Source organism: Dicentrarchus labrax, unplaced genomic scaffold (genome assembly GCF_905237075.1).
Source record: "Dicentrarchus labrax unplaced genomic scaffold, dlabrax2021, whole genome shotgun sequence".
Classification (NCBI taxonomy): Eukaryota; Metazoa; Chordata; class Actinopteri; family Moronidae; genus Dicentrarchus; species Dicentrarchus labrax.
Genome location: NW_026136701.1, coordinates 9191002 through 9205161, shown reverse-complemented (window position 1 = coordinate 9205161; position 14160 = coordinate 9191002). Strand labels below are relative to the sequence as shown.

Here is a 14160-nt window from a genome sequence, read left to right as displayed (position 1 = left end):
TCAGCAGAGCCTCACAGTGTTTTACAATTCATTACATACAAATCATGTGACACTACTTCAGTGATCCTGCTGAGACTGGTAACTTCATTAGTATAACGATCTCATTATCTTGAAAAATCGGCATTTTGTTTCCTCGAGATAATGAAATGAATTAACCTGTTATCACAAGAAAACAAGCTTTGTTATCTTGAGATAACGGCATTGAAAACAGTATTGCAAGCACAGCCATTCGTACATGTAGTGAACAAGTGCATGCCAGTATATCCCTTAAGGAATAAAATATAATACATGATCTTACTCCCTGTAGAAGTCTCAAAAGCAGCTTCCTATCAATATGTGACAGAAGTCCAGTGACCTCTTTCTTCTGGAAACGTTCTGTGACAACAAATCATACAGCACCCACATCATCTCTGCCACTGAAATGGAGCACAGTGCAGAGTTTGAGGTCGGGAGAGGTGGTTTCCACCCTCCAGGCAGCCATTACCGAAATAGTGGACATCACACTGATCACTCCAACTCCTCCACCTTCACCTCCTCTGCCTGTCCCTTCTAAGCTAGAGTTTAACACCTATCCTCCACCAGAAGAAAGTCAGGGCGGGGCAAGAATCAGCACGTTCCCAAACGGTGTATCACCTTCATCAGAGCGGGGAAGAAGGCACATCAGCATAGACAATACTCAAGAGGTAACTTAAGATTGATCATACAGATATAGCTTACAAAGGCTGAAAATAATACAAAAGTCTCTACCTCTTTTCAGCAGGTATCTCAAAGAGTATGGTATCTCCCTAAAAGCATAAACTGATCAATTATGTATTCTTTTTCTCTTGGGATATAATTGTCATGTAAATTAATTTGTAATACCCCCAAACCAGACATTTATTATACTTATCAGACTTAGACAAAAACATATCTTGATTATTCCATGTCAATATCACTAACTTATTAATGATAATACGGACTCAGTGTAGTGTACCCTTGAATGGATATACAGTTTACGGTACTTCTTTGGTTCTGTATGCAAGACCTGTGTCTACATTCATCTTAAAATTAATACAGACTTCTCCAAGTTAACACAAAATTGTAACAGGCAAATTATCATAAACCATGAGCTCTACTAAATCTTTTAAAAAACATTTGTATTGCAGTGAGAGGAACAAAGACCTCTTACATTTTTTATGGCATTTAACCTAATTTAATTCCAAACATACTTCAGATGTAAAGTATTAGTATAAATGATAACCTTTAGTATTCAGGAACAACTTATATTAACATTGAGCTATTCATTTCTTTTACACAGAAACGCACAGAGGCCTGGCAGTGTTAAAGATACCAAATTGAAACATTTATTTTATCTTTATACATTTGTGTTTAAACAAACAGCATTATGCTTAAAAAATTACAATCAACGTTGTATACTGACTTGTCGCACAAATGCATCATAAAACAAAACAAAAATTAGGAATTCACACAAGAGTATTAAAATTCAATATTTAAAGAACAACGTCCCCTAGCGAACCCTCGTGTTTAGATTACAATTCAAAAGTGTGTCTATCTACCTGCTTTGAGTGGAGCCCAAACACATCAATGAACCATGTGGGCCAAGATGGTGACTCCTCCCCAATTGGCTTGAGCGCACACAAAAAGCCCAATACTTTAGATAAAAGTTCCAAACCACCACAAGTTGACCAACAAAGAGATATGCCTTTTTTATATATGTAAATAAACACACACATATAAAGTCTCTGCTGTGTAAAATATTTCAGTCCTGAGGGTTGAAAAGGCAACATAGTTCTCAGCTCAGTGCGGTCCCCTTGTTCTCCGCTCACTGCGCTCTCTGTTTTGTAGAAATCTCTCATGGATGTTCCTTCTGTGAGAGCAGCTCTTAAACTGCTGTGCTTTTGGTCCCGATGTGTGGCCGTGCAAACTCCACAAAGTCATCAATAAGGACAGGCCATGCACCTGTTGAACCAACAAACAAACAACATGAATTGACTCCACCACGGGTTAAGATGTGACTATGGATAAGGGCTATTTTACAACTGTAAACCCACACTAAGCCTGTGTGAAGCAGGGCAGAAGCACTTAATCTAATGGGAATAATTGCAGGTCATAGATGCTGTGCAGGGTTCACTTTCAGCTGAGAGTAAATACTGTACAAACCTTCCTCATCATAATTCGACATGTCATCTGTGATCATTGTGCTGAAGTCTAGTAAGAGGTTCCAAGTGTCCTTAGGAATTGATCTTTTGTGGTGCTCCTGTAAAAGATGTAGGGCAAAGTTGAAGCAACACAATGAGAAGTAATCATATTTGCATTTTTAGAGTAACCTTGAGTGTGATTATCAAACTTACAACTAAAAATTTGTTCCACAAGTCCAGGAACTTGAATCTTCCAGCCAGTACTAAATTCCAATATGCAATTGCCATTTCTAAATCTGTAAGAAAACCAGAAACAAGTTGATATGCATTCAACAAACAATCAAACCGTTAACATGACAAGTATTAAAGATTCTTACCCAAACCTTTCTGGCCAGGATTCTTTGCAAAATTAAATGTAAACTGGTAAAAGTCCTTAAATTTCCCTTGGTCCTTTAACTCTTGCTCCATCTTTGGCAGCTGAGCTTTTAGCTTCTCTATGCTGTCACACCTGAGGAAACATAAAGCAGACTGCTGATTTTTGCAGGACAAAATGTTGCAAAACTAAACAATTAGTAAGATGATGGGTACAGAACCGTATAAGTGTAACTTTGTCCAACAGAAATGTAACTGATTGCCCTACATTTGACATCTCCCAAACAAAATGTGAAACCTCTACAGCAGTGGTACTTGCTGGGCCAGATAGAGTGCCTTTTCTAATTCCCAATGAAAACAAATCAATTCAAACTAGAAATTATACTGTTTAAGAATTAGTAAATGTTCAACAATGTCCCTTGGCTATTACTTGGGAAGTTGCAAGTTAACCTGTCAGAAATCTGTGCAGTACGTCGAAGTGGTGACACTTCATTAGTGAAAAGTCACGTACACCTGACCTACACAGGACTGCTTCGACTGTCTTTGCCTCTTGTCATAGATGAGCGAGGTCAATAAATGTCTGAAGAATGTAAAATAGAGAGGTGAATCTGCCTTTATTTTGTCACCTCATACAAATCCTAAACCACCGTGTTTCAATTAGCTAAATGACAGTTTCTGTACGAAAGAGTGTTAATACCAGGCGCCACAACCAGTGCAGCATTCCCAGCTGGTAGAACCACAAGAAAAGAGAATATTACCACTCTGATGTTGTCTTATTCTGCCACATCAACAAGCCTAACGTTTATTCATTCATTCATTTTATCTGCTAAATATTATGAACATTTGTTTACTAACTGGCACCCAGACATATACAACATATTTGAATGGATCTATATACATAAAAGGGATACAATTTATGTACCAATGTTTACATAGGCTGCATTAATGCCATTTAACACAATTAAGCCAATACTCAAGAAAACAACACTCTATAACACATGTGAAATAGGGGCGATGTGATATTCTGATACTGACAATAATTGTGATATTTAAAAATGAAATATTGAGTTAATAATACACATATAAAGATATGAGGTAAATAATCAGTGGCTCTTAAATTATTTCCATTTCTTTCTGTTCTCGCTTTGTGGTTCACACTCAACATAGTGGGTGGCAGTAATGCACCTTAACGCTGGTTGCCAGCATTACAGTTGAGTGTAAATAATCTGCCAAAAACAAAACAAGACAAGATTAAAGATGAATTTGACTGCATTCATTTTTTCCCCACAATTTTCGATAGAGATCACAATAATGTCGTTATTGTTAATTACTTTGACCAAGATTATCATTTAATGAAAATGTTATATTGTGACAGCCCGAAGAAGTCTTTGAACTTTAGACACACAATTGAAGGTCACTTTAAAGGTATGTACCACAGTTCTTTTATGGCTCTTTGACAGACTATTTTTAGCAATCCTTCTTAAACCTTCCAGTGTGTAATATTTAGTAGCATCTAACGGTGTAGCAGCAGATTGCTACTCCGTCGCTCCACCTCCCCTTCCAAGTGCAAAGGAGAAACTACAGTGGTTGTGAAATGCGCAAAAAAACGATACCCTTTCATTTCTAATAATGAAAACATACCTATGAATATTAATATTCCATATCTGCCACGCTGGAGCTTTAAGTTTAAGTCGACATTTCAATCATAGTAGTTCTGTGAGTTTATAATGTTAACGTCTTCACGAGAACAGAGGAGGTGTTACAGGATTGCTTTTACCAACTGAAAATACATTCTCACCCCTGTTCTGCCATGCCATCCATGAACTCCTGTTTTGAGAACTCGCACTGTGTGGCTGCCCTGAACTTCCAGGCTATGAGGAGAACACTTATGCTGGCTGGGTCCAGAGTCAGGTCATCACAGAACTGCTGGATCCCGTCAATGCCGATCTTGTTGTCATCGTGAGGATCTGTGAGTGTGAAGAGTGATTTGATTAACATTTGCTTCACAGCCAAAGGAAAAATATTTTCAATGAATAATACTATGATTAATATTTTCTGTGTTGGTTTATTCCTGTACAGTACAGAATTGCATTAGTGGTGCTTTATTCCATACAATTAAAAGACTTTCATTACCTCTGTATCTGTTGTACAGCTGCTCGAGCTTCTTCTTGTCTAAGGCCCCCTTTAGATTTGGAACATAGAGCTCTGGATTTTGGAAAAACTTGTCGGTGGCAACATCTAGTTTCCAGTCATTCTGTGACAGACAAGTCAGCGCAGTCTTCTCATTGGATTGTGTGAAAATCATGAACTGACGAACTTTATCCTTCTGTGAGGACTTCAGCTTGTTCTGCACAAAGACACAAAAACACATAACACACCTGTTGTTGTAATAAAACACAATTAGACTCATTTAAAGCAAAACCAACACTAGTTTATTAACTTTAATGCAATAAGTATATTTATCAGTTGCCAAAAACAACAATCTGCATACCACTAACAATCTAACGATCCAAAACGTCACATTATACCCACGAAGGGTGGGCTTGTTGTTAGCAACATAAACAGTGAACCATGGTTAAACACCTCTAAATAACATCAATAACAGAACTAGCAACCACATGCTAACCTGACAGCAGTGACCGACTTGCAATGTATTGACTGTCAGCTGGCTACAGTATCTTTACGTTTATAATAACAGTGAAAAAGCGATCTGGTCATAAAATCTCGTGGACAACAGATCACAGCTCACACTGCTGCAACTGTAGCTCATTTTGTTTGTCAATTGGCTTACAGGCTAGCAAGTTTAGCCAGCTAACCAGGGAAGCTGGCTAGTCTCACCGTGCGCTAGTTAGCTAATGCTAACGTCGAGAACTACGTTTTTTTTCATGATATAAAGGTAATATAAGGTAATTAGCGCAACTTCTTAACTACAACAACCACTCAAAAGCAATAGTTTATGTTTGCATCACGGCACCAGAATAAAAACAGCCATTTCTCACCATGTTTGTCTTTGCCTGACTGCCTTTCCTCCCATCCAGCTGGCTACTGCGAGTAAAGTTTTTTCAAGTAAAAATAAAAGTTCTTCCGGTTGAAGCCTCGCTATTAAAAATAAAAGCACACCATTAGTCCCATCTAGATTATGCCATATCCTAAAGTGTTAAATTATTTGATTTTATATTAATTACCTAACACAATACACCAATCTATCGTAAAGTGGAGAAAAGCACTTGATTAAAGTTTGAGAGTTCAAACGAGAATTTGAACATATTACACGTGTCCTGTTTTATTTTGGAGCATCTTTGCGGAAGTGACTCGAGGTTTATGAAACAAGTCCTCCATGTCCGACCTACCAGACGGTGCTCTGAATGTTCAGAACTGCTCTAACGAGGTTTCAGAACAAATGGAGGTCGTACAGGCACAGGTTCGTGCCTTGGGTTGTACTCAACTTGTCTAAAAATGAGAAAACTCTGCGGCAGGTGAAGAAGAGCTCGAAAGACAAACTGGTCCCGGACGAGGAGGTCTCACAGAGGCTACTGGAGCTCTTCAGACTCCTGCCCAGCAGTCAGCGGGCTCTTCATGGGGCTGCTCAAACTCACTTTCTCAGACAGGTAACAAGTACTGAAGACCGGTGTGGTGGAGGAAATGCAGTGTGTGGACAGGATGCCATGGTACAGTCTCTGGGATTCTGCATTGACCGGAAGCCCAGCTCTTTGCCCTCTGCAGGGACCGGAGTGTTTGTCACCAGAGGATTTGTGCCCAAAGGAGCTACAGTTGCCATGTACCCTGGCACTGTCTATCAAGCCTATGAGCCCATTCTCCTCCAGTCCATCAGAAACCCTTTTGTGTTCAGGTGTATTGATGGTGTCTTGCTTGATGGGAATGACAAAGGTATCTCCAAAATGGTGTTCAGGTCATGCAGTGGCAGGGACAGAATAGGACCTTACATGATGAGTGACACCAGCTGGCTGACAGATAGTCCACGAAACCCTCTAGCTGTGGGTCAGTACGTGAACAACTGCTCCAATGAGTGGCCTGCTAACGTGTGCTATCAGGAGTACGATGTGCCAGACCAGTTCCCCATCGAGCTCCGCCAGTATCTGCCTAATGTCAACTACAGCCCGGACACACACAGGCCTCTGCGCTGTGTGGTCCTTGTATCACTCAGAGACATTACAGCAGGGGAGGAACTCTTCTCCAACTACTTCACCATTGTGCATTAGAGTCCAAGTACACTCCACTCACGCTCTGCTGTGGTGCAGAGAATGTTTTTTAAATTTAAACAATATTATTATTGTCTGTCTTCCATATGGGAGGGGGGACATTTAAAATCTATCTTTGTACACTGGAATAAAGGTGAAATGTGTCTTGAACAGTTTATTGTTATATGCAAAAAACAGAACTGCTCTTGTTGAAGGGTAATGTAGGAATATACAGAAAGATTATTAATTAAAGAGGATTAATTATAGGCTATGGAAATAGGCCACATATTTCCTTGAGTAAAAGTAGTAATTACCTAAATTCAAAAGTACACCATTACAAAGATGCAGCGTTCAAAATGTTACTTAAGTAAAAATACAAAAGTGGTATAAGCAAAATGTATCCAAAATTTAAAAATATACATAATGCAAAACAGCAGTTTTTAGAGTGTTATTTATTAAATAAAAATTATATTTTATAGTATAGGATATGTATTACTGTTGTATTCATATGTAAGAGAAGCACGCTGTGATAGAGGTGGAGCTAATACTGCTGGGTAGTGTAATCTATGTGGTGCTCATAGGATGATAACTTTAAATTTTAGTAACAAGTATCTCTAGGAGCATAAACTGGAAGTAAAGTTCAAGACAACCTCATAATTGTACTTTCCAGGAAATGAAACTTAGCCTTACAGGAAACAGATCAATGTACTGCTCAGAGCTGTCTTTGCTGTGGGTGGAAGGATCAAATTCTCAGTTTCAAGTTCAGTTTTAAAAAGTGTTAAACTTGTATATCAAGTACATTCAAATCTAGTGCTAAAAACAGTAGAGCTGACAATCTGCACACACACCCTGTGTTAAACATGTTCTGAAACAGTAGAGGGAGCAGGTCCTCCAAGTATCAGGAGTAATTCACAAGCCAACTCTTTTATATAACAAAATGATCAAATGCTGGCAACAGAGACGAGACAGCAAAGACACACAGACATAACTTGGGAGAGTCACAGTGAGCTAAATTCAACATTTCACAGAAAGGGGAAACACATGAACAGTGTACGTAATGTAGTATTAAACAGGGAGAGAAAGCTACCAACTAACTGGCAGCAAATCGTCTCTTCAGTCTGAAATTTGTCTTCTTACTTTAGTTCAATAATTGTATTTCAGCCTCACGCGAACACTTCCCAAAAATGTTGCACAACCTTGTCAAACGAGTTTTGACCCGTTAGAGACACTGTAGCAGCCCAAGCACTACTTATTACTGCAATATCCTTCCGCTGATAAATATAGTCTGGAACATTTTTCACATTGTTATCGGATATTTAAATATAGATTTGTATACAGAAGATACATAATAAAATGTAGTGTAAACCAAACATTAAGTCGGTCAACTGAGACGGTACTGACAACCAAACGGAGTATTAAGTTCATCAGTGAAAGTAGTCCGGCTGCATAAAGGCAGTTGGCGTCGCCATCAGCGATCTTTCCAGTCGCATGCTGAAGTTGGGAACGGATCATGTCTAGCGATTCTGCTGATTACAACAGGTAAAATCGTATATTTGGCCACATTTTTGAAACAGTATTCGTTTTATAGGGGTACACAAGCTTGTCACGCTGGTGTCTACTCTGTATGATGCCGTATTTTAATTATTTGAAGCTAACTTTGTAGGCCCCAACTGCTGTGAGGGCGATGTGGTTGCTAACAGTTAGCTTTGTGACACCGTTGCGCCACCGCAGTTCCAAATGGCCGTTAGTGGCCGGTTTGATTTAAAGGGCCTTTGTTTTTCTAGTGTCTTAATATAAAATTCATCAAGACCGAGTTGTATTTCTAAAGTAGCTTCTTGCTGCCGTGGTCGATGGTTGGCTTAAAGTCAGAGGAGCCGCCTGGCCTGGCTTCAGCTCGGCCTAGTTCTCAGGAAGCCACCGTTGGTAGCGCAGGCCCAACTGTCCGACATATTGGCTAACTGTAAGTGAAGCAGAGCTCCATGTTGAGATGTGCTGAACGTGTACAGACGGGACTTTATCGCCTTTAGAGACCGACGGTGGCATGGACCACAGTGGGCGTGTGAGCCGGTCTGAACCGTTTTCGAGGTTATATAAGCGGTCATTTTAGGAGCGCCAGGTAGTTGAGCTCTGCTCGTGGAATTTGACACGTGCGCCCGGCGCAGCCCCGGACTCTGTAATGAGAGACTCTGGGCGTAACCCGGACCACCGAGGACCTGCTCACTACACATCTGACGCACATTTTACGTTATAATCGTGAGTCAACATGAAAAACGCGGGGTTTTTTTTCGTTTCCCGACCACGAGTTTCATGACACGTGGTGGGTAAGACTGCTGGTTGTAGTTGCATGTCCACCCTCAAGACCTTCAGAAACCATTTGTGATGGTGATTATAATTTAAAAGTTGACATGTGAAAGTGAAATTTGACCTGTATCACTCCTTTTTAACAGCTCAAAAGATAGAGACCATGGGGGACCAGATGGGATGGAGCCTGATGGTGTCATCGAGGTACGTACATGACTAAACTTCATTAATTATCTCATTTAGTATGGAGTTTGTAATTGCGTTGACTCACAAGCCACTGTTTCTTAAATTCAGAGCAACTGGAGCGAGATTACGGACAACTTTGATGATATGAACCTGAAGGAGACTCTTCTCAGGGGAATATATGCATATGGTTTTGAAAAGCCATCTGCCATTCAACAAAGGGCAATCATTCCTTGCATCAAAGGTACAGAAACCATACTTTACTGACCAGTGGATTGTTTGTTCTGAGTGAAGTGATGCTTTACCATCTTTCGGGACTTACCCAATAATGGGGATAACTTTGTTTGTACTGATCACTCAATACTGTTATATCAAATGTCTTTCGTTAACTGCTGCGAGGCAATCTAACTTGACACGATCCTATGAAACTTCTTTATATAGAGGTGATTTTCATTTTTCTTACTAAAAATGTGTCCCCTTGCTTTCAGGCTATGATGTCATTGCCCAGGCCCAGTCAGGCACTGGCAAGACGGCCACGTTTGCCATCTCTATCTTGCAGCAGCTGGACATTGAGCAGAAGGAGACTCAGGCTCTGGTGTTGGCTCCCACCAGAGAGCTGGCTCAGCAGGTATGCTGTTCCTGAGGTCACGATAACCTCAGTGTCTCAGACCTAAACAGCACATTGAGGACACTGATTCAAGTACTAAGGTACCATTTTTTTAAATCCTGTCAAAATTCAGAAATTGTGAAACACAAAGTATCCTCTTAGGATTGGTGTAGTCTCTGTCCATGGCTGCATTGGTCTAAAAGGTGATCTGGCTTCATTGGATTGATTTGTGCTTTAAATATTCATATTTTGCTGTGGAAAACTGAGTGATATGATGGCATACCATCTTTCGGGACTGACTCTTGAAGTGGAGAGTTCTTTTTATTTTACTGATCACTTTGAACAGTTCTACACGCTTGTGTTAAAATGTCCTTTCTTGCCATCCCTAAAACATCATCCTGACTTTCTTCTTTTGTTTTTTTTCTTTGCTCCCATCTCCCCTCATTAGATCCAGAAGGTCATTCTGGCTCTGGGTGACTACATGGGGGCAGCCTGCCATGCCTGTATCGGAGGAACCAATCTCCGTAGCGAAATACAGAAGCTCCAGGCTGAGGCCCCTCACATAGTGGTGGGCACACCAGGACGTGTGTTTGACATGCTTACTAGAGGACACTTGTGTAAGTATCAGTTTTAAGAGAAAATCATTATCACATGGTTGCAGTTCAATTCCCAAATTAAAGTTAGACTTTTACACATTTCTTTGCAGCCCCAAAATGGATCAAGATGTTTGTTCTGGATGAAGCTGATGAAATGTTGAGCCGAGGGTTCAAAGATCAGATCTATGAGATCTTCCAGAAACTGAGCACAAACATTCAAGTAAGTATATTTTGACTTCAGGCACACAGCATCAGTTGATAGGTTAGCTATACTGCCCTTCTGCAATAACAGAAGTCTGCTATAATTGTGTGATTCAGATTTGATCTGTTTCATGCAATAATGCTAGCAGACTATTACGTGGAAGGATATCATTAAGCACTGTACTGAAAATGAGATGTTGTCGAACCTCTTTCTTAATGTTCATTGGCCTCTGTCTCAAGGTGCAGTGCCACACCTGGGTTTGCATTTAGGGGTTTTACTGTTGAAACACTGAACTCTATTTTTATTTTTCTATCTTTTAATCTTATGGAATATTACGTGATTGTCTACTACAGGTGGTCCTGCTCTCAGCCACCATGCCAGCAGAGGTGTTGGAGGTGACCAAGAAGTTCATGCGAGACCCCATTCGCATCTTGGTGAAGAAAGAAGAGCTTACCCTTGAGGGTATCAAGCAGTTCTACATAAATGTAGAGCGAGAGGTGGGTTTACACAACATTTTTAGCAAGCTGCTTTTCACTGCTATGAAAGTCAGAAGTCCCTTCTCAATAAAGCACCCTGCTGGAACTGCAGGAGCCAGGCCGCACAGGTTTAGCTCATGTGGCCGTGTAAGCATGGGTACACCAGGGAAGGAGATAAAAGGCACAGTATCGCAAATGAGGCTTGGAGGGACCTCTTTCTAAATGTCCAGTGTCCTTCGTCTCAAGATCCTGTGTTACACATTAGATTTTATTTTTTATATGGACTTTATAGATGCTCGATGAGTGGTCTTGTAGCAGGTTTGCAATATGACTTGTCAGGTTAACTTAGTTCACTTGACAATGTGTTACTATGCATAACGTTTTGTTTTTCATGGATGTCTCTAGGAGTGGAAGCTGGACACCCTGTGTGATCTGTATGAAACACTGACAATCACCCAGGCTGTCATCTTCCTCAATACCAGGAGAAAAGTTGACTGGTTGACTGAAAAGATGCACGCTAGAGACTTCACAGTCTCTGCTCTGGTAAGATCTGTTCTGTCAGCCTGGTTCTACAACTGTTGTTGGATCAAGACCTGTCAAGGCTTATCTGCGTTAATGCTGCACATTTTCCTTTCTAAAATAATTCTCGCTTCACAGCACGGTGATATGGACCAGAAGGAGCGTGACGTGATTATGAGGGAGTTCAGATCTGGCTCAAGCAGAGTTTTGATCACTACTGATCTTCTGGTTAGTAGGAGGTGCTATGTGTTGTGGGGGGCAATATCAACTGTGAAGTTAAAACCCAAAATGTTTTAAATCCTGCAACAGTCCTTAAATGACCAAGCAGTCAAACTTTTGGGAGATCAGGGCTCGTTCTCCACAATGGGTTCTTCTACTGTAGGAATCTGTTACTTTATTTACGAGCGACATTAACATTTGCACAATGTTTTAACTGCATGCATCTTAGACCTAAATATAATTTGGATTTCTTTTTTTTTCTCAGGCTCGTGGGATAGATGTCCAGCAGGTTTCCCTGGTCATCAACTATGACCTTCCTACAAACCGAGAGAACTACATTCATAGGTGAGTTGCGTCCTATATTGCACCAGTATGTAAACCTCAAACTACTGTGTGAGGCTTAACGTGGTTCATATTTACTCTCTCTGCAGAATTGGTCGTGGTGGCCGTTTCGGCAGAAAAGGAGTTGCTATCAACTTCGTCACTGAGGAGGACAAGAGGATTCTTCGGGACATTGAGACGTTTTACAATACTACAGTGGAGGAGATGCCTATGAATGTGGCTGACCTGATTTGAGCCCTGAGATATTTCTTTTTATTTTAAACGCAGTGATAGCGATCGTCCACTTGCATTGTGCTTATATTATTCGAGGGGGAAAAAAAACTTCTCAATGCTAAACCTTGGATCAGAATTTTGGTATGTGTTAAAAGCGAGGTGACTTCTATGGTGGTCCCTCTCGGACAGTTGTAGATTCTAACCTTGACAGTCGGCTGGTTGGAGCTACAAAGCCATGGGGTCTGTAAACATAAAGGTCCTTATCAGGTATTTCTTTCCATGTTCAATTAAGATGTGTGTATTCGATGTTCTCCACCATTTAGTAACTTACTTGTGGACTAAAAGGTATAAGTGCTGTATAAAGTCTGCAAATTATGTTATGCTAACATATGTACGATGTATTGTGGGCCTGCTTAATAGAGGCACTTGTCATGTTATATTGTAGATTCACTTGCTTTTTGTTATCTTTTGTGAATGTTTTAATTTAAATGTACCATACATTTATTTTTTTTTAATCCCACTTGCTCTATCAGAATTCCTCACTGGTTGGCCATATTTAGCTAACGTGGTTTTACCCTTACCAGAGTATATTGCTATTTACCCCCTTGACTACTTTTCAGATTTCTTCCTTCCCAGAATTGTATGAATGTCTTAATAAACTTAAATTGCTGTAAGTAAACTTGCTTTGTCTGTTATGGTGTACTAGTGTTCACAGGACTATGTACTTTATGACAGGGTCACAATCTGCAGAGAACAGCACATACTTTCAACATGGCTGTAGAAGCAGGTAGAATGAGTAGGCACAGGTCAGGAAGATGGGACACAGCACCACCTACTGGCACTTCAGCAGACTAGAAAGTGGCAGGCAAGTGTCACTAGTGTACTCGCGTATTCACAAAAGTCGAAGGAGAATGCTTACTTGGTAAAGTCAGATGTAGCGTGAACTTGAATGTCTTACACTTTTCTTGCGCAGTTGGATGATGTTTGCTTGGAGAAGTAAAGATCTGCAGTTAAAATCGTGTAGATTTTATTTCAGTGTAATTCAGCACATTCCCACTTCAATAGTAAACAAGACATTTATTTTGAGATTTGTGAAAAGCACACACTTCAGTCTCCTGCTTTGTCTTTTTTGAAGAATTCCATTCATAAAGGTTTCTGAGAAAGTATATAAGGCCATATAACAGAATCAATACAGTTAACTCAATACCTGTTAATAATGTTGAATATTACTCATTAGACCATTTTACACATTGCATCCCGTGGTGCATAAACTGTTTCATTTGTTCTGGGATTGAACAATTTTAGATCCACATTGATGAAATACTTTGCTCGAGTTGCTAGCATCAAGCAGAAAGATATTTCTTTTTAAGACCGCTCAGTATCAAAGCTTTCTTTAAAATCACTTACTGAACATTTGTTTTGGAAGGACTCATTTTCTGTTTGATCTCAGCACTAGTGTGTTTCCAGAGATGATTCAGAAACATATCAACCTGATCCTCTCTACTTCACACTACACAGTTCAGTACCATCCACAATTATTATTAGCCTCGGAAAAACATTGTTATATTCTCATCAGCATTCCGCTTACACAGGTTTTCATTTTCTGACTGACAATTTGTTTAATTACATTCCTATCTTCACATTGGCCTGAGGGTGTTCACTTATCTGTAGATGCATCAATACACACAGCAGATATAAATATAAATAACTAATTTATCACAGCTTTACTGGCAATCAGGAAGGAAACGTTGGTGTTTTTCTGCAAGGTGCCAAGTCTTGACTGTGAATTGCAG

General features: G+C 40.0%; 3 protein-coding genes and 4 non-coding genes across 7 annotated transcripts; 6 read left to right on the top strand and 1 right to left on the bottom strand.

Moving 5' to 3' along the window:
* Positions 1-1320: 1320 nt before the first annotated feature.
* dcun1d1 (DCN1, defective in cullin neddylation 1, domain containing 1 (S. cerevisiae)) lies at positions 1321-5616 on the bottom strand. Its single transcript, XM_051398193.1, has 7 exons — positions 5510-5616; positions 4644-4857; positions 4309-4477; positions 2516-2646; positions 2352-2434; positions 2161-2257; positions 1321-1959 (listed from the first exon to the last, which is right to left on the bottom strand). Exons 1-7 carry the CDS (start codon positions 5510-5512, stop codon positions 1883-1885), a joined length of 774 nt encoding a protein of 257 aa, XP_051254153.1. The 5' UTR covers positions 5513-5616; the 3' UTR covers positions 1321-1882.
* Positions 5617-5822: 206 nt separating this feature from the next.
* setd9 (SET domain containing 9) lies at positions 5823-6880 on the top strand. Its single transcript, XM_051397957.1, has one exon. The coding sequence runs from the start codon at positions 5876-5878 to the stop codon at positions 6728-6730; it is 855 nt and encodes a 284-aa protein (XP_051253917.1). The 5' UTR covers positions 5823-5875; the 3' UTR covers positions 6731-6880.
* A 1213-nt stretch (positions 6881-8093) lies between these two features.
* eif4a2 (eukaryotic translation initiation factor 4A, isoform 2) lies at positions 8094-13046 on the top strand. The gene is made up of 11 exons (XM_051395979.1): positions 8094-8248; positions 9157-9214; positions 9305-9437; positions 9682-9821; positions 10249-10417; positions 10507-10616; positions 10952-11095; positions 11480-11617; positions 11732-11821; positions 12078-12157; positions 12244-13046. The coding sequence occupies exons 1-11, from the start codon at positions 8220-8222 to the stop codon at positions 12386-12388; spliced, it is 1236 nt and encodes a 411-aa protein (XP_051251939.1). The 5' UTR covers positions 8094-8219; the 3' UTR covers positions 12389-13046.
* On the top strand, positions 9480-9552 carry LOC127370965 (small nucleolar RNA SNORD2). The gene has a single exon (XR_007886323.1). It is a non-coding gene; the product is annotated as a small nucleolar RNA SNORD2 (small nucleolar RNA).
* LOC127370960 (small nucleolar RNA SNORD2) lies at positions 10065-10139 on the top strand. Its single transcript, XR_007886322.1, has one exon. It is a non-coding gene; the product is annotated as a small nucleolar RNA SNORD2 (small nucleolar RNA).
* LOC127370955 (small nucleolar RNA SNORA81) lies at positions 10672-10853 on the top strand. Its single transcript, XR_007886321.1, has one exon. It is a non-coding gene; the product is annotated as a small nucleolar RNA SNORA81 (small nucleolar RNA).
* Positions 11153-11336, top strand: LOC127370981 (small nucleolar RNA SNORA81). The gene has a single exon (XR_007886329.1). It is a non-coding gene; the product is annotated as a small nucleolar RNA SNORA81 (small nucleolar RNA).
* Positions 13047-14160: the final 1114 nt, after the last annotated feature.